At 40.3% G+C, this 26862-nt stretch overlaps 1 protein-coding gene across 1 annotated transcript in view; it reads right to left on the reverse strand.

The window, feature by feature from the left end:
• Positions 1-344: 344 nt before the first annotated feature.
• The window catches only part of GDAP1 (ganglioside induced differentiation associated protein 1), a 74116-nt gene continuing 47598 nt past the window's right edge, over positions 345-26862 (reverse strand). The window contains exons 1-6 of the mRNA XM_006131568.4: positions 17242-17720; positions 15720-15912; positions 12508-12681; positions 7868-7962; positions 7273-7387; positions 345-4192 (exon numbers count right to left, since the gene is read on the reverse strand). Coding sequence (XP_006131630.2) covers positions 3813-4192; positions 7273-7387; positions 7868-7962; positions 12508-12681; positions 15720-15912; positions 17242-17352 — 1068 coding nt within the window. The 5' untranslated portion in view covers positions 17353-17720 and the 3' untranslated portion in view covers positions 345-3812. Of the gene's footprint in view, positions 4193-7272; positions 7388-7867; positions 7963-12507; positions 12682-15719; positions 15913-17241 lie in introns of the transcript that reaches the window.

The raw sequence follows: 26862 nt of genomic DNA on the forward strand, positions 1-26862 counted from the left end.
TGTCCTCCTGGCTCAGCACCCAGGCAGGGGCGGGGGTAATGGACTGGCGCTTTAAATTAAAGGGGCCGCAACAAAATGCTCCCAGCTTTTTTTTTTCCCCTCAACAAAAGTTTTCCCGGCTCTGTGGGTCGCGAATGAAAAAAGGTTGAGCACCACTGGGATAGTCGACTACTCATTCACATCTTTATCCTGAATTAAAGGTCAACTGTAAATTTATCTGGCTTAATACCATGAACAGCACCTGCCTCAGTAATTCTACCTTACAAGAAAACCTTGTGCTTCTCAAATGTGCTGGGTTTTGTTAAACCAAAGGAAATGCATTACTCCACAACACAATTTCAGGTCCTGTGTTTATTGTTGTGAGCACACATACAAGCATGTGATACAAAAAAAAATATTAGCATACTGCTGTGCATCAGCTGTGTGACATATGGAGAGACAACAGTATATAAAAACCGAAGGAGGAGAGCATCCAATTTACAAAATGGTCACAGGAAGCAGTGCTAAGCACTGCTGGGAAGAAACTGGGCTAAAAGGCAAGCAACTTAACAAATACAAGGTGAAATTCGCCCCTGTGCACAAGCCTCACACCAAGGTCAATGCTCTCTTAAATCCCACAAACTGAGGACTTAAGTGATGTCATGGATCTTTTAGTGGCCCTCTGAATAGGAGTGAATTTCACCCACGAAGAAGAGCACTTTAGAGCAGTAAGAATGAGTAGCCTATCAAGTAGTTAATTATAAGGCCAACAAAAGCCTTATAATTACAGTTTTAGTAACAGACATATTCTCTAGCTAGTTTTTTTCTCCACTCAAGGTCATCTGAAGAAGTGGGATTTGCTCACAAAAGCTCATTATACTATATATTTTTAAGTCAAGTCTTGAAGGTGCCACTAGACTACTAGTTGTTTTTAAAGTTACAGACAAATATGGCTACCCCTCTGAGACTGAATAGTGTTATCCATAAAGTGTTCACATAGCATGTTTCTCTTCTTCATGTTAATTTGAAGTGTTGTTTAAACTCTGCCCTGGTAGACAATCACAAATTATATACACAAGTTATATAATCCCATACATATTACTATAGAAACTGTGTCATTCCATAAATATTCCAGGTTGGAAAACAGTTTGAAATCGCAAGAAGAATAATTTGTGTCACACCATTTTTAATCACACTAGCTCCTATGAGGAGGCTATTCCCTCTGTCTCAGTCTGAGAGCAGAACCATTTAATTTGAGAGCATTTCAAATTGAAATCCAACTGGATTCTCAAAGTGCAGGCCTAACAAAGCACTGACATCTGGTGGTTATTTCAGGGCTTCCCAGCAGCATGTGCTGCCATTGGCAGGCAATGAATGTGAGTAATCTCACATGCACAGAAGGTCAAGAATCATACCAAGTGAAACTGTACAGCCTGACCAATCATTAGTCTTCTTCAAAGCATACACATAAATTGGTAGTGTGGACTGGACACTTGTGCTAATAGAAAACATTTCTCTAGGAAGGCAACTTTATAGATTTAAAATGCAGGGGAAGAAAGTGAAATTCATTCTGCATAGTCCGTATTTCAATTATGTTAATTTTAAAATCTTGAACAGATATTTTAATGTTAAACTTTCAATCTCTTCAGAATGTGATATGCTACTGAAACATCTGATTATAGGATTTTTGTAAGGCATATTATTTTGCGGAATTTGCCAGCTACACATTAAATGTAGATGCACTGCAAAATCCAATGAAGCAAGAGTAAATTAAAGTTAACAAAAAATTAACAGTGTTACTGGATTAAATACTCTTGAGATGTTAAGGTTTTAAAAACTGCACATTCGGTTTATCAAGATGTCAAAAAATCTGAGTCATTAAATTGACTTATATGAAACTGTCTTTTACCATCTACAGACAAACAAAAGCATTGTTTCCTATGTATGAATGTTTCTTACTAATGAAAAGCAGCAGTAAGATTTGTGCCATCTTTTGTTATACACTTAACACTCTGTTAAATTATCATCAGCAATGTTCAACTAACAAATTTTTCATTTCAACATCTTCTTGACAGCAAAATAATCCATGTAAAATCTGCATCTGCTCATTTCAATGACCATTAGAGAGCAACCAGACATTATTAGACAGACCACAGCAACCATGTCTAGATCAGAACTGTACTACAGTTTGTGAGCAATGAGATCTAGGAGTTTGATTCAGGACCACTACTAGATATTACAATAACATTTTTCCTATTAAGTTACCGATATACTAATGGTTGAGAGATACCCAAAATGCTTGAAACATTCTGGAGCATCACAAATGAGCTAGAAATCTTGCAAGGTCAGACTTACGTGCTTCCTGTCAGGATGCTGACGTATGTACAAAAACTGACCTTATAAGTGCACAACTGCCACTGAAATGACAGGGAGCTGGGTTCAGGTTGAACAATACATCCATCAATAGTCACTGACTGGTTAACTGGATTAGAGCATCTGTGTTATTTACACTGTTTCTTCAAATCCAAACTGTAGCTTCATGAAAGAAACTGTAATACAAATTTCCTATTCCCAGGTTGTACAAATAATTTTTATTCATTTTCAAGAAGTTGTAATCTCTCAGTAAATAAACTGACCATGCTGGAGAATTACACTATTTTGAATCTCTATATTAACCAGTCAAACCTGATGGATGGTTGACCCTTTTTTAATAATAAAAACAAACATGAAGCTATCCTCAGAAAATCTTACTCATAAAAACTATTTATAATACATAGGATATTTTCTGACATGCTGTGGCACTAATAGGCAATATTTTCACAAAGAGGTGCATGCATTTATTTACATACAATCACACTCACCTAACTTGGCAAAAATAACCAATTTGCCTACATACCTTGGGTATTTGAGTACATGTAATGCAACAAACCTGGGATCTCTGGAGCTTAATGCATGAGCCTCTACAGCTTGAGCTAATATCTAGCAGGCTTTCAGCTAAGGCTGTAGAACCAACTAACTCTCTCTCTCTCTCTCTCTGTAAGTGGTCTAAGTGCCACTACATGGGACAGTGAACCACACCCAGTGGATGGGTGAGTTACATACACACAGGCCATGCAGGGGATTTTCAAAGGGACAAGAGGAAATGCAGAGCTTGAACTTCAGTGAAGTTGAGAGCCTACCTGCCAGTTATGCCTTTGAAAAACCTCTCAGTATCTACCCAAAATAGCTGATTTTCACATAAATTTCAGGTATTTTCCCTAATACATGAAATTCATGCTACTGTGTGAACCACCATATGAAACCATGGCCCTATTTTCCAAGCCAATCACAATGATCCCCTTGCAAACCAATGGGAGTTACACTTGTTAAACGTCACTCTCATGCAGAGAACAGACACAATGGCTCTGGGCCACTTGAGTCCTACTTAAATCCTGTTTTTAAAGCTCAAGTAGAACTTAGGACTTGTGCTGATCCTCTGCATACAGATGAATTTCACCCACACTGAGCACCTGCTACATTGCTGAAGGAATAGCTAGTGAATAAAAGTTCTAAGATTACATCAGTCATTTGGTAAACGACTGGAACAATGATTCTTCCAACAAAGCATTGTCATGGGATCTATAGATCCTTATTTGAAAAGTACATATTTTATTTCTTTATTGTCCCTTCAAAATTTAATATCCACCAGTATCTTAGCATTCCCATAAATTTATGCAACTGTAGGAAACTATTATCCCGTGACAATGTTCTGGTCCATAAATCTTTCATATACATTTATCTTAGAAATTTTCCAGGGGGTTAGAGATGTCCCCTGCAATCAGGCAAATCGAAGTCTAAAAATGTTGTCTTGTTCTAATTGATAACATCATGTTGACAAATCTCTTCCGAAGACAGGTAAAAGCAAAATAACCCATTCCTGCTAGCAAGCCAACCAAAACGGTTGTGCCAAGAACTCTTGGTGCCCTTTTCTTGGCCACCCGAAATGCAGTTGGCAGAACTGCTGAGATTAATATGTTGTTGACGTGTCCTAAAACCTTGTTAAATGTTTTTCTCTTCAAAACACGTTCATAATAGGTTTCCAAGTTTGGTCGTTTTCCATTTCCCCAGTTTCTTCTTGAAAATCCCAGAAACTTCAAGCGATGTAATGTAACAGCAAGTGATACATCTGCCAAACTAAAGAATTCGCCACACAACCAAGGCTGCTGTCCATCTTCTAATTGGAGACAAACACATGAAGAATTAAGAGCTAACAAAGTGCAAGGATAAGTGGAAAGTTGCCTGGTCTAGTCTGTGTGTTTACTGCTACAGCTTGAACCTCCCTAATCTGGCACACTCTGGTCCAACAACATCTGCGGTCCGGCATGATTTTAGTTAGCCAGATGTTCACTTATCATGGGTGTGGCCAAGTTCCCTGCAGTCCCATGAAGTTTCTTTACAACCACAAGTCCTGGCTCTCAGTGTTCTGTGCTGTTATTTAGCTCAAATTTACCCTTATATGTCTTCTAAGAGCCCAGTAAGTAGTGGAAGTGTTCGTAATGCTACTAGACAATATTGACCTCCCGTGGTTCTGCAAATTCTCTGGTTCAGCACCAGTCAGGTTCCAAGGATGCCTGACTTGAGAGGTTCAACCTGTAGTACATAACAAAGATTCATAAACAACAGTAACACTTTGAAAATTGAAAATCAGATTTTAATAGCCAACTTCCTTCTCCAATCCCTATCCATAGTGTATACAAAGCTGCAGAGTCCATCTGCCTTCTGCCCAGTAAGATCCACACATGAGTTTTGTGATTTAAAACCAATTTTTGCTCCCAATTACATTTTCTAAGACTAAATTAATTGAACAGAGGTGAAGGGAAGGAAAAAACCCAGTTTTCATCTTTTGCTGAATTCTAGCAAAGGCTACAGGTTCCTTGACAAAGGCCTGAAGAGTGTCATTTTGTTTGTATTATTCTATTTAGAGAAAAAAAAAAACTCAAACAGGAGCTGCTTACATTGGATGAAAATTTTCCAAGCAACAGAAAATTAACCTGTTGATCAAGCCATTAGAGGAGCTCTGAATTGACCCATGGCCTACCCAGATATTTTTAAGATTTGACTATTCTTTTTTCTGGAATAACATTTTAACTATGAGCCTCATAACTGCCCTCTCTCCCATGGTCCAGTCAGCAAGTTACAGTCTGCTTAGATCTCAAGTGGAAACATACTGCTCTCTGCTGCATTTTCCAAAGCAAAATTAGTATAAGCTCTCAGATCCAGGGAAACCTGTCGTTATACCTAGAAGGCTAGGGAGAGAGACCAATACAGGGAGGGAATCCTTTCTGTGCAGCTGCAGACAGATATGAAAGTTAATCCTTACAGCAGGAGAATAAAGGGGAAAAATCTAAGCAGATAACTGTGTGAGAAGGATACCTGTGTAAGGAAGACTAAGAGGGAGGGAGAGACTGAACTAGTAAAAGAAAGGAATAGAAGGTCAGAGACAGACAGAGATGATTTCATTGTGTTGTGTAAGTACATTCACAGGGAGAAAATACCCCACACTATAGGGCTCTTTAATGTAGTAGTAGTAACAAGAACCAGAGACTGGAAGATATAAACACATTCAAAATAGAAATAAGGCATTTTTTTAAACAGTGAGGCTGCGTCTAGACTGGCATGATTTTCCGCAAATGCTTTTAACGGAAAAGTTTTTCCATTAAAAGCATTTGCGGAAAAGAGCATCTAGATTGGCACGGATGCTTTTGCGCAAAAGCACTTTTTGCGGAAAAGCGTCCAGGCCAATCTAGACGTGTTTTTGCGTAAGAAAGCCCCGATTGCCATTTTCGCCACTGGGGCTTTTTTGCACAAAACAGTTTTTACCTGTCTACACTGGCCCTCTTGCGCAAAAGCATTTGTGCAAGAGGGCTTATCCCTGAGTGGGAGCATCATAGTATTTGCGCAAGAACACTGACAATCTTACATTAGATCGTCAGTGTTCTTGCGCAAATTCAAGTGGCCAATGTAGACAGCTGGCAAGCTCTGTGGCCCTGGCAGCACTGAAGGACTGGCTGGGGGAGACTAGCCTCCAGTCCTGTCCCTGCTGCCCAAAGTCCCACCCCTTCTTGGGGCCCAGAATAAGCACTTCTCAGGGCCTAGCAAAGCCTCTTATCAACCTTCTACGGCAGTACAGAATTTGGCCAAAATATTTATTCACTACTGTATCATTCATTGATTTTAATCCAGCTTATATTGATAGGGACTAATAACTGTTACCATCTGAAGCTGGTTTGCTATTTAAGTGAAGTGACTTAGTGGTCTGAGTTCTGTTCTCAATTAGTAGTAGTTCACTTCAAAACACAGTTGATGCTAACTTGAATCCTTATTGGTGGTTTCAGTAGAAGAGTGAAGGATAGATGGCTTGATCCAGCTCCCAATGAGATCAGAGGAAAGGCTTCCACTGAGGTCTGCGGGAGTTTGATCAGACTCTAGATGAACATGAAGAATGAGCTCTCTTTAGAGGACTATTAAAAAAGCAATGAGGAGTCATGTGGCACCATAGAGACTAAGGGTATGTCTACACTTGCACCCTCTTTTGAGAGAGGAATGCAAATAAAGACATTCAAAATTACAAATGAAGACAGGATTTAAATATCCTGCATTTCATTTGCATAATCGCATTATGGCGCTATTTCGAAAGAACGGATGCTATTAAGATGCAGTTATTTCGAGGAAAATCCCTTCTCTCGAAATAATCTTTATTGCTCATACAATGAGGTTTAACAGTTATTTCAAGAGAAGGGTTTTCTCTCGAAATAACCACGTCTTAACAGCATCTGTTATTTCGAAACAGTAGACATACCCTAACATATTTACTCGGGTATAAGTTTCATGGATAAAGCCCACTTCATCGGATGAATTGGAGTGGAAGTTACAGAAACAGATTATATATAAGAAAGTAGTTTTTGTGTTAATGAAAGACTACTGATGTTTAAAGTTAGGCATTAACTTTCTATGCTGAATTGGGGGTCTCAAGCAATTTAAGTTTTTTTAAATAGTTTGGCATGATGTTCTGCACATCATGCTGAAAATGTGTGTGAACAAGCTCCCTAAAGCACACTTAAAAGGACGCATACATGCTCCAAATGGTAGTAAATTGCATTAGACTAAATATGTATTGAAAGCTGAGTGACATTAGCATGCTATAAATTAAAGCTAATGCATAAAAAATATCATACTAAACAAATATTATTAGCTGTATGAATCACTTGTGCCAAACATAACTGTCCATAGAATTAAACGGGAATAATCCCTTACCTGGTGTTTCTTCATTTCTCCTTTGTAACTCAGTTTCAACCTGATCCAAAACTTTTTCCAATTCATCAAGTATTTTCTTCAGGTACTTTATATTATCATGGTCCAATAGTTTAGACTGCAGATATACACAGATTATAGTTTTAAACAAGCATACAAATATATTATAGTTACAGTGCTTTTGGAAGAAGATTAATTTGGGGATTATGAAAATATGCACATTTTCCCATCTCAGTTAAAAGCCAAGTGGAAATTATTGGCAATATACGTCGTAGTGGCAACTCAAATAACAGGAGAAGAAAAACTTTTTTTACAGAATGGAGATACTTTGTGAGTACTTAATCCTGCACTCTCGCCTCAGTCCAGCAAAGCACTCACACACATGCTTAACTTTGCAGTTAATGGGACATAACGGTGCTTTAAATTAAGCATACATTGCAGTGTTCTGCTAGATGCTCAATGTTTTCGAGGGCTGTCTCCCTGAACGAGCATACTGGTAATGAGAGCTGAAATAGAAACAGTTTGTTTGAGCATAATTCCAGAAGTCCGATATTGATGTTGAGTAAGTATAGCTGTGGGATAATGTGAATTAACTCACTTTAAGGCGCTTCTGTTTTGCTATATAAGCATCTTGGAGGTCTGGATTTTCTTTTGCAAGCTTCTTTAGTTCAGATTCTGTGTTACCGATCTGGCCTGATAAAACAGAAACAGGAGTTATATAAAATCACCCACTATATTCATGTTTTAATCCACAAAAATAACAAGTAAGTAGTGTGAAACATTATTAAGAAATATGTAATTTTAAATGGCAAGTGTTTTTTTAATAAAGTTTTCATGTCAATTGGCTCACAGATATCACAGTTCGGAGCAATGATGTGGTGAATTAACAAGGGGACCCAAAACGTTTTCTTCTCTCTGTTTTGTGATTGGTTCTGTAAACTAAACACCTGCTTCCAGGGAGCAAGGATGAAGGACTAGAGAATCTATTAATTTATTCTTTCAATAAACACATCTGCTTTGTTACCCATTACCAAAAAGGAAAGGGCAATGACACATGGCAACAAACATAGCAAACAGCTACAGCTCTGCAGCAAATGCTTACACTTTGTTCCTGAGAAATATTTGCCACCAAGTTTTCAGAAGTGGTTGCTAATGTTGCGTGAGAAGTTTCTGGGTGCTCAGGTTTGGACACCTGAGCCTGGAGCATCCACGGCTCCCTTTAGATTTCACTGGTGTTCTGAGTGCTGAGCAGTTCTTAAAAAAATCTAGGCAGAAGGGCCAGGTATTCATGCATCTAAAGATATGTGTCTATCTGATCTTTAGATGCCTAAATACTCTTTACAAATCTGGTCCAAGGTGTCTCAAGTTAGTCAAAATTTGAGACACATATAATCAGCACCTCCTTTAAAAACTATTGGCCAAGATATTTATTGATAATATAGCAAAAGGTTCTGCTCACGTATAGCAAAGAAGGAATATGAATGAAGATTACTATTATTTATTTGTATTACAGAGGGGACAACTTTTTCATTTTTAAACATGTGTATAGTTTATTTGGAGTGGATTCCACCAACGCACAGACCCATAATGTCAAAAGTTAGGCTTGGAGTTAATGAGTTTTTATTAAACACAAAGATCTTCAATAATAACAAACAGAACTTGTAGGGCTTGAGTTTCTCTCACATTCTCTAGTGGAAATTAGGTGTAACTCTCAAAGGGCTTGCCTATCCAAATGTTTTGCTGGTAGAGCTGAACCACAAGAGACCCCAAAGTAGAGATTCAGTATATAACTCAGCCAAAAGAGTTCTTCTGCCAACTTAGATAAACCACCCCTCCGAACAACATAAAATATGCCAACATAGTCAGTTTAGCTTCATCTGTCTCAGGAATTTTGCCTGAGATAGCTCTATCAACTAGAAGGCGTGATTCTTTGTCACTACTAACCAACAGCTATGCCATCATAATTCTGTAGGGCAGATTATGCCTAAATCTGTGGAGTTAGCTTGAAGTAAAATTGGTATAGGAAAAGAATAAGACCCATTACTTTATATATTCTTTAATCTTAATCTTAAATGGCTGTGAAAGTCTTATTTCACTATGATACCTATTTAGCATGATAAAACAAAAACAGTAATAATATAAGATCACTTGCTAGATTCATGTTTTAATTCACAAAAATTAAGTAAATGGTGTGAAAAACTGAAAAGAAACTTGTCATTTTAATAAACCTCCAAATTTAATTATAAAGGATGAATCATCATTAAACAGCTGTATTTCTATTGAGGTCCCAGAGATTAGCTTCTGGGCCCTACGGGTGTGTCTAGACTACATGCCTCTGCCGACAGAGGCATGTAAATTAGACTACCCAACATAGTCAAGAAAGCGGGGATTTAAATATCCCCTGCTTCGTTAAAATAAAAATGGCCGCCACACTGTGCCGGCTCAGCTGATCGTCGGCACAGCACAGCAATCAAGACGCAGATTGATCGACAGGGAATGCCTTTGTCGACCGCTCCCTTATGCCTCGTGAAATGAGGTTTACAGGAGCGGTCGACAAAGGCATTCCCTGTCGACCAATCCGTGTCTTGACTGCCGCGCTGTGCCGACGATCAGCTGAGCCGGCACAGTGTGGCGGCCATTTTTATTTTAATGAAGCGGGGGATATTTAAATCCCCGCTTTCTTGACTATGTTGGGTAGTCTAATTTATATGCCTCTGTCGGCAGAGGCATGTAGTCTAGACATACCCTATGATATTTATATTTTTTAATGAGTGATCTGGAAGAAAACATGAAGGTATTACTGATAAAGCAATGAAACAAACAATATGCATTTCAATATGGTCAAATGTAAAGTCCTACATCTAGAAAAAAAGACTGAAGGCCATACTTACCAAATGAGGGAGTCTAGCTTGGGAAGCAATGATTTTGAAAATCAGAAATAAGATGCAATTTTCATCACTGATTCTAATAAACCACTGGAATAACCAAGGACTATGGTAGATTCTCTACTCAATGGAAAATTTTAAATCACCATTGTATGTTTTTCCAATATATATGTTCTTAATCGAACCACAGTATTGGACTTGATGCAGAATTTTTAGTCAATGAAGTCTTATGTCCTATGTTATGCAGAAGTCAGACTAGATGACCATATTGGTTTCTCTCTACCCTTGCAATATATATATTAGGAATCAGAAATTCATCTAAATGGCAAAATCTATGGATAAAATCTGGATTGTGCAGATCCATGATTTTGGTGCAAACTGATCTTTAAAAAAAAAATATGTGCATGTTGAACCCAAGTAGCTTATCCTTTTTGCTCCTTGGTGCAACTATAAATGTATTTTTCCTACAAAAATGCAGCCATATTCTCCTCTCACACAAGTTTTATGTTAGTGAAACTTCACTGACTTCAATGAGGCTATTGTTCATTACATTAGTGTCATAGAGAGGGAGTCAGGTCCATTATTTTAATAGATGTTCTGCTGTCATTGTACATTTCTACATATAGAAAGAATATATTTTCTTAGCTGTATCTGTTTGGTGCAGTCACTATGAGTGCAGCCTACAGGCAAAATAAGTACATTGTTTTATAAACCTAAATCAGCGAGATAAAGAAAAATTAAAATTATGAAATCCCACTACTATCGGTGTATAAGAAGCACAAACAGCACTGCTATCCTTTCCTATAGTTAACAGAATTAACCCTACAGCTACTCCAAAAAGGAAATTTCCTTTTTCCATATTTTCCAAACTTTGAAGAAAAATATAATTTAAAATGACTAAGATTGTAAAGTTAAAACAACACCGTAGTGAGGAGACATGTTTTTCCTATGACCCAGAACAGGAGGAACCTCCCTCCATTGCCAAGTTGGTGGAGCCAGCCCTGCCTCAGCCCGGCCATCAGAAGTGGAAAACAAGAAGATGAAGATATAAAAGGTGAAGTCTCTGGCTCAGTTGGGAGTCCGACACTGAGGGAAGCAGATGTGTCCTACTCACTCCAAACAGCAGACTTTGCAATGGCCCTGCCTATTGAGGAGCCTGTGCATGCTGCAGACCTCATCTGACTGCCATAAGCCACATATTCTGAGAAGACGGAAGACATCTCCAGGCCACGGGTACACCCCGAGGGCAAGGGCGGAAGTGACCAGGGGCAGCAACATCTGGACCGAGGTCGTCATGTTGCAGTGGCAGCCTCTCATCAAGTCAAGAGGCTTGAGTGTTTGCTGTGCCCTCCAACCAGGACCCATCCTCTAACAGACTCTAGGTTATGGGCATACTGCCCCAGGCCTGGGGCCAGAGAGAACCCATTTCCTACCAAAGGCAGTCAAAGAACATTGACTGTCAGGGGAAGTTTAGCCCAGTGGGACAGTCGGGACCCTAGTGCCTCTGTCTTGCTTCCCTCAAATACAAGTCAATGATTTCAACAGAAGAATGAGGCAGTATGGTTTCCCTCCAAACCAGAGGAGGAGGAAAGACCCAATTAAAGACACATAGAGGGCTAGATTCTGCTTTCAGAGGTATGCTCATTGCTCTATTGATGTCAAATAGGGTGGTGATCACAAGAGACACTAGCTGTGATCCAGATATTTTATTTGGTTGGTGATGAAGCTAAATAAATTCAGACGAGAAAGAAAGTGCAATTTGGAAGGGGAGGGGAATTATTACCAGCCTAATATGGCAAAGGACAAATTCATTCTAAACCAAAAACCTTGATGAATGTACTCCTCTTTCAGCCCGCAAAACTGGTATAATCAGAAGTATTTCCTGTCCTTATGACTGAATGTTGAGCAACATTGGAAGAATGGAACTGAAGTTTCCTAAAATCCTGATTTTGTGTAACTTGATAAAATGTTTAAAGGTACCTAAATTACTTAGAAGCCTATGTATTCATAAGTAACATACACACTTGAAAAATTTAACCTTCATTTTAAAGAGCTAATATTTTCAACGAGTGCTTAAGACTAGGCCAATAAATCCACTTTATTAAGTGAGTTGATTTTCAAAACTGCTGAGTACCTAGCTGCTCCCAGATATTGACAGGCCTTACTAGGGGAACCATTAATTAAACGTATTTGTCATTAACAGTATGTAAGTGTGAATTGTTTATGTTTTAAGCACATTTTTGAACCATATTCTTATTCAGGTTTCAGGGATTTTTAAATATAAAACATTTTAGAACCAAGTATGCAAGATCTGCTAAACAGTAATATTTTTCAGTTGACATTCACTACGTACTGCGAATTCTAGTTGTTGCATAAGCTGGAATCATGGAATCCACTGTTAATTCTGGGTGTAAAATGCAGCCATGTGTGTAGGCATCCATAGGCAAGGAGTCCAAGAGCTCTCTATAATGTTGCACTCTTGGGTAATACATGCTTCCTTCTTCTGGTATTAATCTTGGTGTCTTCTCTGAAATATATTTATTTAGGATATATTTTTAAAAATTAGGAAGTGCTATATGACATGTGAAATGATGATATTATGATAAATATGATAAAAGTCATTTTATGAATGTTAGTTCAATTGTGCCTATATAGCAAATGACATGGTTAGTGAGTGAAATCCTCACAATTAGGTGATTTTTTCCACCTTGATTCAAGTTCAACAAAGCACTTAACTGCATGCTTAGTTTTCAGCACCTGAGTAATCCCATACCAATCTACTTAACCATGTAATTAAAGAGACCAAAGCAGACCAGAGAATCTGCTACACAGAATATTATATTCAAGCAGTTTCAGCAGAATAATTTTTTTTTTTTACATTTCTAGCAATGTCACTATCTATTGATATACAACAAACATCTCAAAGGCCCATTGAAAAGAAGGTATTCCATTGATTCAAAAAGCCATTATAAAATGGTAATTTAATATGATGAGGTAACTGCCTCTGTGGACATGGGGAAGTCAGTGGATGTGATATACAGTAGACTTCCGATAATCCGGCACCTTTGGGACCTAGGTGGTGATGGATTATCGGATATGCCGGAGTATTGGGAGTTACTCCGGGGGGCGGGCTGTGACGGGTCTGCTGGACCCGCACTGCGTCTAGGGGCTGGGCAGGGAATGGCGTGGCGAGGGGAGAACCCTCCACCATTTTGCAGGAAGGCGGGGAAAGCCCTGCGCCGCCGCCAAGAGTTTCCAGGAGGGGAGCGGAGCGGGCTCCCCACCTCCCAGACTGAAATAGTCATCGCTGAGCACGGGGGTAAGGGGCACCCCTCACCCCCCTGTTTGCACCCAGCAGCACCCCAGCTGCTCTGCTCTGCGCTGCTTCCCCAAGTCCACAGCTGCCGCTGCTGAAACTGACAAGCGGCGGACTTGGGGAAGCTGCAGAGCAGAGCAGCCGGGATGCTGCCAGGTTGGTCTCATGGCGCCCGGCAGCACCCCAGCTGCTCTGCTCTGCAGCGTCCTCAAGTCCGCTGCTGGTCAGTTTCAGCAGCATCAGCGGCGGACTTGGGGAAGCGGCGTGGAGCAGTTCCAATTGTCTGGCTGGCCGGAGCACTTCCGGGTTCCAGTTGGTGCCGGACTATCAGGAGTGCCGGACCACTGGATGCCGGACAATTGGAGTTTTACTGTACCTTGACTTTAGCAAAGCTTTTGATAAGGTCTCCCACAATATTCTTGCCAGCAAGTTAAGGAAATATGGATTGGATAAATGAACTGTAAGGTGGATAGAAAGCTGGCTAGATTGTCGGGCCCAACAGGTAGTGATCTATGGCTCAATGTCTGGTTGGAGGTCGGTATCAAGTGGAGTGCCCCAAGGATCAGTTCTACAGCCGGTTTTATTCAACATCTTCATTAATAACCTGGATGAGGGGATGGATTGCGCCTTCAGCAAGTTTGCATATGACACTAAGCTAGGAGAAGAGATACGTTGAAGGGCAGGGATAGGGTCCAAAGTGACCTAGACAGATTAGAGGACTGGTCCAAAAGAAATCTGATGAGGTTCAACAAGGACAAGTGCAGAGTCCTGCACTTGGGACAGAAGAATCCCAAGCATTGTTATAGGCTGGGGACCAACTGGCTAGGTAGCAGTTCAGAAGAAAAGGACCTGGGGGTACAGTGGATGAGAAGCTGGATATGAGTCAACAGTGTGCCCTGGTAGCCAAGAAGGCTAATGGCATATTAGGGTGCATTAGGAGGAGCATTGCCAGATGATCTAGTGAAGTGATTATTTCCCTTTATTCGGTACTAGTGAGGCCACATCTGGAATACTGCATCCAATTCTGGAATACATCCACTACAGAAAGGATGTGGACACATTGGAGAGGATCCAGCAGAGGGCAACCAAAATTATTAGGAGGCTGGACCACTCGACCTACGAATCTCCAGTTACAGTGGGGAAGGTCTAGATTGGATATTAGGGAAAACTATTTCACTAGGAGCATGGTACTGGAAAGGGTTACCTAGGGAGGTGGTGGAATCTCCATCCCTAGAGGTTTTTAAGTCTTGGCTTGACAAAGCCCTAGCTGGAATGATTTAGTTGGGGTTGGTCCTGCTTTGGGCATGAGGTCTCTTCCAGCCCTAGGATTCTATGAAGTTACATTAATCATTTTAAATATATTTTAAAGAATTCCATTTTCCAGCAGCATTAACACTCCATTTATATTTGTATGCCACAGATTGTTAGCGTTCTTCAATTTACCCACTTCTCTATTTCTTCCAGACAATCATTACCTGACCAAAAGGCAAGCAATTAGCAATTAATTCAGCAGGTGCTGAACTGCTAATAGTGACATACATGTTCTTACTGCTATGCAAATCTCTAAAGTCCATTGCACGATCATTTTATCCTTGCAACCAACTACATTTACCAGTTAGAGATATAGCATATAGAGCCCTAACTAGACAACACCAATACAAAAGGTTGCTTCTGCACTTCATCCCAAGAAATATTTTCTATGCACAGGCAAAAAAATGTTTACTTTAAAAACTGATCCTGTCTTTTCCTAATAATGACAAGTTTTATGAAAAAGTCAATGTATGCCATTATTCCTTTCTTATGACCATAGTTTATTATTTCCACTCTGTCTCCTTATTCCATTTATGTGTGTGCACTCATATGTGCCTGTACGCACATACCACATATACATACACCACTCTTTTTCTTACAGTGTATAATTAAAAAAAAAATACTCTGGAATTATCCAGGAAACTGCACCAGTTTTGTATAAGATGTTCTTACCAAAAATGACAATCATTTTGCATTGAAGTTATTTTATATTAGTCCTCACTACACAATTAGCATAGCAAAGAATTATCATATCACTGACCTCATTAAGAAAAGTTATTATAATGTCAATTGTATTACCAAATAGATGTTAAAGTATTTTCAGTGAAATCGGTTTGCTTGGAGAATGGGAAACCTTTTACAGATATGGACAAAACTCTATACAGAGACATACAAGTACTGCATTAAAAATCATATAAACTCCAAAAAATTGTCATTACCATTCACAAATGTCTCTTCAAGATAATCAATAATTTGTGTGGCCTCACAAATAATATTTTCTCCATGGATAAGAACAGGCACTTCTCCAGATGAGTTTAAACGCATAAACCAAGGTTCATTGTGTTCACTCAAGGGTAAACTTACATCATGTTCTTCACACTTCAGTGCTTTTTCAGCAATTACTAAACGCACCTGAAAAATATTGCAAGAATTAATTGATTAATCTATTTACTATGGATAAACTGATAGTCTGTTCATTTAGAGGAGCAATGTGTTTCAGGAGGTGGATTGGAGTCTATTCCCAACTCAGCCACTGATCTGCTGTGTGTATTTTGGCACATCACTCTGTCTTCTTTCATGTCCTTATTTAAATTGTATTCTCATTAGGCAGGGACTATGTACAGTACCTAACACAAGTGAGACCCAATGTTAGTTAGGGTACTTTTAGGTGCTACAGTATTAGAAGTAACAACAGCTAAGAATAATTGTAATTGCCTAATACTCTTCTTTCAACACATTTATCATTAACATAATTAACAATAGTTGGTGGTTATTTGACTGCCAGGTATTCATGGAAATGATTGATAAACATTAAATAAATTAACAAAACAAAATTATTTTTAAAATAGTCTAAAACCTAATACAGTACTATGGTTTTGGTGATTTCTAAATTCCTTTCCCATATAATGTCAAATATGTTCTGTAAACATAACTGGAACTGAGGCATACTAATTTTGGACTTTTTATTAAGATCAAGTTACAATAAAATATAAACATACCACATTAGAAATTACTTATTGAGAATCAGATTAATATTCACGATGCCTAGCTAAAGATTCTGGCTTGCTGGTTGGAGAGCTCTTCTCCTTTGAATAAACTTAAAAACAGTGGCCAAATTTCTAAATACCTACTCCTTTTTGGTGCTTCTTTTGTGAATGACCTTGGTGTGAATATTTTTCCATTACAAGCATAAGCCATATTTCACTATACCACAATTGTTTGCTTTGGCAATTGAACGATTTGCAATAAACATAAGAAAAAGCCCTTTATTAAAGAATACCAACACGTCTTCTGCATTAGATGTATATGCTGATATCCTTTTATTATATTTTGCAAAATCCAGAAGTGACATTCAAAACCATCTATTACATTGTAACAGCTCAAACATATTATATTCCAGGGTTTAAAATCATGAGTCATCTGGCCCCAAACACTCTCTGCCCCATGGCCTCTTATTATGGATTTACAGATTCTGCATTTTGAAATGACCACAGTTCCTTGGAAAGCCTTAAAAGCCTTTCAAGGCCTAATGAGAAAACACTGTGGCCTTGCCACTCGCCATCTCTTCTCTATCCGGATCAAGACAACAGCACTACAGCCCTCAGTCCGTGCTTAACCCCCGCCCCACACTGGGACCTGCGAGACAAGAAGCCCCATGCCCCAGAGGGGGCATCAAGGACCAAGGGATCTGTCCAGGTGCTGATCCTTGGCGCTCCCCAAAGCGCCCACCCACTCACTCACCTTTTGGGAGCAGAACGAGTGGGTCCAGTGGTAGAGTATTAGCTTGGCCTCTGCCTTGCATTCAGCCAGGAGCCCGCTGCCCGCTGCCGCGCCATCCTCCTGTAGCGCCATCGCTCACTCCCACCCAGCCGTGGCTACGGGATCAGTGTCGGGCTCTCCGGCTGCTACTGAGCGTGCTCCAGAGCTCCGAGCATGCTCCGTGAGAGCCGCTGCCCGCCTATGGCCCCGGGGATTGCGCCTTGGCTGTACCGGGGAGGAAATCCAGGGCGCGGGAAGGCCAAGCGGGGGCCCGGATGCCAGAGATGTAGCACTGGGGGCAGGGAGGAGCAGGGGGCAGAGATAGGGAGAGAGGGGGCGTAGCGGGGCAAAAACCGTGGAAACAGATTGTGGAGGCTTATGCTGCACCATGCACTAGCCACTCCCTACACGTAGCTGTGGCCTTAAAGCCCTCATCTAGCCCCATGCCTAGCTAACCTCTGCGGGGAAAACCCAAAGCAGCTGTCTGCTTCCCTTTAAGCCCCTCCCCCACACCAATATATATATATACACACGCAAACTTTTGCCAACATGATTCTGATTTTTTTTCCATTTAAATTTTTAAAAGACGACGGCTACAACTACACCGGCATGATCTTGCACAAGAACTCTTGCAGAAGAACTCTTTTGCAAAAACTCTTCCAGAAGAGAGCATCTACAGTGGCATGTGCTTTTGCACAAGAGATGTGCTTTTGCACAAGAGCATCTGTGCCAGTGTAGATGCTCTCTTGTGCAAGAAAGCTCTGATGGCCATTTTAACCATAGGGCTTTCTTTCGCAAGAAATTCATGTTGCCTGTCTACACTGGCCTCTTGCGCAAGAACAGTTGCGCAATAGGGCTTCTTCCTGAGTGGGAACGTCAGAGTTTTTGCACAAGAAGCACTGATTTCATACATTAGAACGTCAGTGTACTTGCACAAGAACTCGCGGCCGGTGTAGACAGGCAGCAAGTTTTTGCGCAAAAGCAATTGCTTTTGCGCAAGATCGCACCAATATAGACACAGCCAACATGTTTTAGAAAATGTAATCCTGGTAAGGTATGAACTGCAGAGCAGAATCTGGCATGAAGCACATAAAGTCCCTCCAAAACTAGAAACTGACTGTGTATTTGTGCATCCCATCTTCACACGTGTTTAGAACCCTGAGTCAAAAATGGCCAATTTGCTAAGGTTATTCCAAGCCATTTAGTCCAAAACCCAGTTATTCAGTGCATAGCCCATGCCCTGCAAGTTTTAGCTAGTTTAAACAGATTCTTTCTTACCCAAAGATAAATATAGATGTACCTGTAGAAAGTCTACACCCTAAGAAAGTTTATTTATGCTTGATGAATAAATGGTTGTTTTAACAATCACATAACTACATAATGACTTTCAAGGAAAATATGTTTTCCTGAGGAGAAAAAAAAACCCAGGTGAGATGTCATCCAACAAAAACATTAATCAGATCCTGTTACACTTTTGCCATCTGTGTTTTCTATATTATTGTTTCACTAAATACTGGCAGAGGTCTGATTACAATTTTAGAGAACACTAGTGGGCTGTGACATGTGCTTCCTATGCTCGACTACACCCTTCCCCCTCTCCCAGCAGCTTTTGCAGCCAGAGAGCGTGCAGAACATGATGATGTCATTCTGTCACCCAGCAGGAAAAACTTTTTTATATATATAGAGAGAGACTGAGTTCTTCATATTTTTCATTCAGCCATATCCAGGGAGTCAATGCTTCTTTAATTTTCAAAGGTGATTTACAGAGGAAACAAAGTGATTTTTCATCCTTTATTGTTATCTACAAGGTGTAAAGAAGGACTGAAAGATATTTGATGATAGGATTCATCCATATTCATCAGAAATTGCTTCCTCCATACCAGAACATGAGGAAAAGTGTGTTTAATTTCATTGTGGACAAATGAAATTTGGATAAAAATCCTCACTTACCGAAGACAATGGAAGTTGCGCCATTGATGTCAATGGAGCCAGAATTCCACACATTGTTTGTAGGTCCTTACCTCTGTAATTGTGACCAAACCATTAAAATAAGGAGGGAAAGGGGAAACAAAAAATCAGATTGCACCCCTGTAATATTCACAAAAGTGAGCAAAACTGCAGTCTTTGGGCTACCCTGAACCTAAGGACTGCACAGATATCTTGAAAGGCATTCAGCAATTTTTCAGGGGAGTGATCCTATTCAGTCCCACCCCTTTTGATAGTCTCAGTACTGTTCTGGGGGCACATTTTGTACTCTGAAACAAAGTGAAGTTATTCTTCTGCAGCTCAGTGCACAATACTTCCCAGAGGCCACCACTGGGACATGACAAAGGCATATAAAATAATGAATAGTACAGAGAAGTTAGTATGGGTGTTCCTACATACAGTCTTATAACGCAAGAGCAAAGGGACATTCAGTGATGTTTTTTAAAGGTAATACATTTTAAACTTCTAAAAGGAAATTATTTTTATACAAATTAAACTGTGGAAGAATTTATTGAGGTTGCACAAATGTCTATATAGCTAAATATCCTCACAGTTACATCAGATAGGTTAAAATATACAAGGGATATAAACCTTCATAGTTTAGGATGCTGTCTTGGAAAATCAGGCTCCTCTTACATTGCTCATGGATCCTGAGTTCTAATTCTACTAGTACAAGACAACTATAATTAATGCTATCATCTATGACCTAGCTTTGAAAGTCTGGAAAATCAACTACAGAAAGGAAATTAGTCCTGCTGTTAGAAGGGCATAATCTAAGACAGGGCTACTCAACACACGGCCCATAGGCCACATGCAGCCCACAGCCCATTTGTTTGCGGCCTGTGGTGCGGTTTGGGTTTATGCAGGGCTCAACATGTAGCCCGCGGGTGGGATCCTTTGAACATGGCTCCACTGGGAACACGCTACACAATGGCAAGTCATATGGGTGGAAATCGGGTAAATATTGCATTTTATTAATATCAGCAAAACTAACTTAAATGGGACCCGTGTGTTGTGTAGTCTTGCCTTAATCTTTGTATTCATGCCCGTCAATGTAAAATAAGCTATTTGCATATATTTGCATATACATTTGTATGTATATGCAACCACACTAAAGTTGTGGCCCTTGGCATGTGCTGTAAGAATCATTGTGGCCCTCAGGGCTTCCAAAGTTGAGTAGCCCTGATCTAAGATTTGAACTCTGCAAAACAGGAGAATGTAATTGGCATGGCTCAGAAAAGCTTTCCTAGCTGAGAATATTTGAATTGCAATTTGTGAGAAGCTAAGGGAATAAGATGATACACAAGGGAACTTGAGGAGAACATTTCTCTTTCTAAGTTACAATAAAAGCCTAATCTAGTTCTCACTGAAATCAATGGGTATCTTTCTGTTGACTCAAGTGAAAGTTGGATCAGCCCACAGAACAACAACTCAAACAAATCATATACACATATACTGATGTCTGAGAATTATGAATATTCCTTGAGATATTGTACATTAAAACATAAGCACCCAATATAAATTTTCCATAGTATGTTGTCTGAGAGAGGTGAAAAAATTATTAGTACATGATAACAAATCTTCATAGCCAAGTGGTTCTTTGACTTAGTATTTATAGCAGTGTTTAAGTAACTTTGATTCTTTCTGATGCTTTCACTGTTAGGATTCTTTAAATATGAAAAATAAGAAACTTAACAACCCACTGAGAAATTTACTCTCTGCAGTACTTGGTCTGTTGTCCGGTTAATTCTGAAATGTTGTTGGAAAATGAGGCATTATTTGTTCATTCAAATGCAAAATATCAAAGATTTTTTGATCAATTGAAAATAATCCCACACAGAGGGCCTTGAGCTGTATTGTTTGTACACCTCAAATTGCTATTAAATAGGGTGACCAGGTACCTCATTTTTAAAGGGACTGTGCCATATTTAAGCCCTCCAGCAAGGGTCCTGGATTTTTCTTAAAAACTGGCAAAAAGTCCTGTATTTTCTCTCTCCCCCTATGAGAACTAGCAAGCCCTGCAGTTAGTCAGATCCCGGCTCACCAGCAGTAACTGGAGGAGTCCAAAGGCTGATGATGGAGGTAGATGTGCAAGACTGATGACAGGGCAAAGTCACAGCACATGGTGCTGGTCACTATCCCTGTTGATCCATCAGTGCAGCCTGTGTTGCACTCCAGCTCTAAACCAGCAGAGCTCCTGCCAATTTCTGGCTGGCATTAGCTGCAACCTGTGGTAGCTGTTGAGTGCAGATAAGTGCTGGGCAGCAGCCAGCTACATGTCATCTCTGCCGCCCACCTACTGACCTTTTACTTGTTCCCCCTCTTCCTGTCCTCTCTCTGTTTTGCCCCTTAGCTGCCTGCCCAGTCCTGCTGCTCCTCCACATTCCCCCCCCCCTCCCAGCAGGGTGTATCTTGCTCCCAAAGCTGTGGGGAGAACCAACCACTGGTTGGAGTGCACATCTCACTGAGCCTTGCTGGCAGACTCCTTCCTTTCCCAGCTGCTCTATCTGAGCCAATACTTCAGGAAAGCCTAGACTGTCCAGCCTGGAATGCTAGCCAGGAGCCAGGCCCTGCATGTGCCAAAATCCCACACAGCACTAGCAAAAAGAAGCCTCTTCACCCATCAGCTAAGCTCTAGAGTGGGCAGGGAAGTGATTCCCAGACTGTTTATGCCATGCAGACGATAGGCACCAACTCCATCGGTGCTCTGGAGCTAGTACTTAGCACCTGCCAGCAGCCAAGCTCCCTACTCCCAAGCTCACCCACCAGCAGCCATGCTGACTAAATCATGCCCCTCCCTCCTACCTGCCACAGAATACCTCTTTTGCAGCTTTCAGGATCATCTAAGGTGGGAGAGAGAGGAGTAGGGATGCAGCACACACAGGGGAGTAAGTGGGGGAAAAGGCAGGAGTTTGGGGAAAAGTGGTGAATGGGGTGGGGCTGAGCAGAGGCAGGAAAGGCAGGAGAGAGGTGGAGTGGAGGTCGGTCCTGGGGCAGAGGTGGGGTCATGCACCCCAGCTAGAAAAGAAATCAGTGCCCCAGGAAGGGGTTTAGCACCATCTTCACATGTCTTCCATTGCCCTGGATCCTGTCCCCAAGGATTGCAGAGCTGCTTCATCCCCTAGGCACCCACCCCGGCTGAGCCACCTCTCTAGCTGAGTTCACTGAAGCCCCGGAAGCCAGGTTCTCTGGGCTGTAGAGCATAATGCATCCTTAGGGATTAACCCCTTCCTGTCCAGGCTTTATCCAGGGAAGAGGAGAAGGGCGGGTTATGTCTGTGGCCAGCAGCAGCCTGGAGATGTTAGCTGCCTTTCAACACTGTGGATAGGAAGAGACAAGCTGCTTCCAGCCACAGGGGAGTGGAAGGTGAGTGAGAAAGACAAGATCTGCAAAGACATAGGCCAGGTTATTCCTCTTTCCCCAGCCCCCATTTTCCCTGTAGATGGAACCAGCTCCCATCCCTTCCCTCTCACATAGAGCTGAAAGGCTGCTGATGGCCACAATCTGGTGTGAACCAGAAATCTAGGGAGAGGAGACATGAGACCCTGTATGCCTCCCACATGTTGCCTCAGGAAAACATGGCACCAGGTACTCAGAGAGTTTGGCTCATCCCCGGGGCCCAGCCAGGTGTGGAGAGCAGAGAGCACAAGGCAGGATGGGTTGGGTTGGTCAGTCACCCCTCCCGCATGACAGAGGTGTTCAGGATATATGTCAAGTATCAAAGGGGTAGCCATGTTAGTCTGAATCTGCAAAAACAACAAGAAGTCCCGTGGCACCTAATAGGCTAGCAGATTTATTGGAGCATAAGCTTTTGTGGGCAAAGACCCACTTTGTCAGATGCATCTTTGCCCCGGAAAGCTTATGCTCCAATAAATCTGTGAGGGTATGTCTACACTACCACCCTAGTTCGAACTAGGGTGGTTAATGTAGGCAACCGGAGTTGCAAATGAAGCCCGGGATTTGAATTTCCCTGGCTTCATTTGCATGTTGCCAGGCGCCGCCATTTTTAAATGTCCGCTAGTTTGGACTCCGTGCCCGCGGCTACATGCGGCACGAACTAGGTAGTTCAGATTAGGCTACCTTTACTCCTCGTGGTTGCCTACATTAACCACCCTAGTTCGAACTAGGGTGGTAGTGTAGACATACCCTTAGTCTATAAGGTGCCACAGGACTTCTCGTTGTTCTTTCAGGATGTGTGTGTCACCCCTCCCCCTGTGAACCCTAAAGACTTAAAGACAAGGTAAATAAAAAGAACCCAGCTATGCAGTATTTTTTTAAACAGGGGCTCAGTCAACTTGATATTAATTTGAATATTTGTACTGCATAGTTCTGACTGAGTGCCACTAAACTTGCTTGAATATGAATAATTTTACCAGGTGTCCCATATTCAGCATAGAGAAATATGGTCACCTCTACCATTAAACCACCATTCACACAAAATTTTGGGTTTCCAAAGAATGGAGATCAGGCTTTGCCTAAACACTTGCCTATATCTTTTATTAAGCATTTTGTTACAATGTCTGGCTGTGCAAATGTCTAGTGCCTGAATCTGTAAACACTTATGCCTATGATTAACTTTAATCACATGAGTACTCTCATTGACTTAAAGCAAACACTATGTAATTAGTGAAGATTATTTATTAACTAATAAAAATGAATTTTTATTGTATTTAGGGTGAGCAGTTACACTGGGAAAAAGAAAATTCTTTCTTCCTCCCCTGATGTACTTTGCTCATATTTCTGAGTGCAGCTCTGGAGGAATAATATAACTAATAGATATACCATCTAACAACAAGCATTTACTATGTTTGAACACATTGAAGATTAGAAATTAACAAGTAACATTAATTCTAGTAAAGCAGAAGAAATTTTTCGTTACATGAACAGAATATCAAACAAAGAAATGCCAAGGAAATTAAAAGGAATATGTGCAATAGGCTAGAAAAGCAAAGTTTTTTTTTAATCTGGATATGTCTAACATGTCTACCACTGCAGAGATGGTTTAAATGATCATGAGTAAATTCAGTTTCAGCTAAATGAAAGGACAAACTAAAATAGGTCTGTGTCTAAGGTCCCTGATATCAAAAGGGAAACTTTAAAAATAATGAAGGGATTTATTTAAGGATATGGAGAGAACAAAAGAACTCAAGAATCTGAATGTGGAGGAGTCTTGGAATTATTTTAATTCAAAGTTTCAAAAACTATTTGAAGCCTTCATCCCAACAAAAGGGAAAAATTGTAGGGATGCGTGTCAGACCAAATTAGAAGAACAAGATCTAAAATAAACTATTAATAGACAGCAAAAAGCTTACAAGGATGGACAAAGGGATGGATTGACAAGGAAAGCTACCTCTTGGAAGTCAGAAAATGTAGGGTAAGTGAGAAATGCAAAAGGTCAAATAGAATTGGATCTTGGAAAGGAAATGAAAAAAAAATAGTAAAAGGTTCTTTGACCATATTAATAAAAAGAAAACCAGAAAATAAGAAGTGGAACTGCTAAACACTGAGGATGGAGTGGAGATTAAAGAAAATCTAGGTATGGTCCAGCACTATATAAATACTTTTGCCTCCATTTTTAATAAGGATCTCAGGGGCAATAGCAGGGTGGCTAATGGGAGGTAGCTATGGAAGTAGAAATTACCACATCAGAAGTTGAAGACAATCTTAAGAAGTTTAACAGAAACAAATGAGAAGGCCTAGATAATCTCCATTCAGTCTTCTCCCATATTAAAAGGTACTGGACCCTTAACATTGCAAACCCCAAAGCAAGGATTTTTATTGAACCCATAAACTCAGTTGTACCCTATGAGTAAAGAACTGCAAATACAGTACCTATATTTAAGAAAAGAAAAAAAATCTGTGAAACTCTAGGCCTGTAACTTTGACTTCAATTGTATGCAAACTCTTAAGATAGATTTCACAAGAGAGAGTAGTTAAGAACACAGAGGTAAAAAAACAATTGGGATAATATATATAACATGGTTTTACAAAAAGTAGGTCATGCCACACCAACCTGGTCTCTTTCTTTTTTCTAGACAAAGGAAATGCAGAAGATCTAGTCTACCTGGATTTCAGGAAAGCATTTGATAAATGTCCACATGGGAATTAATTAGTAAAATTGTAGAAGATAGGCATTAATACAAGAATGGAAAAGTGGCTAAAGAACAGACTACAACATATTATGCTGAAAGATGAACTATCAAGCTGAAGGGACATTACTAATGGAACTACTCAAGGATTGATTAATATTTTGTGTCAATGTAATTAATGAAAAAGTGGGAGTAAAATTTGCAGATGACAAAGTTGGAAGATGTAGAGGAGGACCAGAATATCATAAAAGAAGATTTGGAGGACCTTGAAAACTGAAATATCAATGAGATTAAATTTAATAGTGTGAAATACAGGGTCATACACTTAAGGACTAAGAAGAATCTTTAATGTAAGATGAGGACATATCAGTTGGCAGTATCAGAGGAGGAGAAAGATTTGGGTATATTGGTTGACGCAGCTGTGGAAAAAGCTAATGCAATCCTATGATGAATCAAGTGAAGTATTTCAATAGAAATAAGAAAGTATTATTACCATTGTCCAAATCCTTCGTGAGACCTCATCTGGAATACTGTGTGCAATTCTGGTCTCCCATGTTTAAGAAAGATGAATTCAAACTGGAACAGGTGCAGAGAAGGGCTGCTATGATGACTAAAGCAATGGAAACTGCCTTACAAGAACAAACTTAAGGAGCTTGGCTTGTTTAGCCTAACAGCATGACCGCTGAGAGGAGATGTATTTGCTCTCTATACATATATTGGAGGAATAAACACCAGAGAGGGACAGAAGTTACTTACATTAAGGGCAAATGTCACAAAAAATGGATATAAACTAGACATCCGTTACTTTAAGACATCCAAAATTAGACTAAGTTCTAAACTTCAGAACAGCCTTCCAAGTGAAGCAGTGGGGACAAAAAATATCTTGTTTTAAGACTGAGTTTGATAAGTATATGGATGGATGGTATGAGATTGCTGCAATGGCATGTAGACCATCCACAAATGCCATTAGCAAATACGCCCAATAGCCAGAGATGGAACACTAGAGAAGGAGGGCTCTGAATTACTCAGAGAATTAATTTCCTGGTGTCTGGGTGAAGGCTATCATGCATATTCTCAGAGTGCACATGGGTAAGATTGAGAAAGAACTGGAAAGGAATTTTCCCCCAATCAGACTGGGAGGATAATCTTCCTTTGTAGCATGAGGCATGGATCACTTTCTGGCTTAAAACTAGAGTAAATTGGGGATTCTCTGTAATTAGGGGTTCAATGTTAGCATTTTATTTGTATTAAATATATATTATTATAATGTTACGAACGGTGTAGATCAAGTTTGGATGTTGATAAAATGAAAATCAGCGGCATGGGATAAACAAACATGGAATCTATGAGCTATGACACCTGTGCTTCATTTTGAGAGCTATTTTCACCTCAGCAGCAGATGCTGGTTTAAACCGGCGACTATTCTTTACCGGGTTCTGGCCAAGGGAGGTATAGATTTAGGCCTGGGCTTCAATCCTGGTTTTTCCCACCTCTAGAGGCCTGGGACATTCCATTGGTTTCCCTCCAA

The sequence above is a fragment of the Pelodiscus sinensis genome, chromosome 2 (assembly GCF_049634645.1).
Source record: "Pelodiscus sinensis isolate JC-2024 chromosome 2, ASM4963464v1, whole genome shotgun sequence".
Lineage (NCBI taxonomy): Eukaryota > Metazoa > Chordata > Testudines > Trionychidae > Pelodiscus > Pelodiscus sinensis.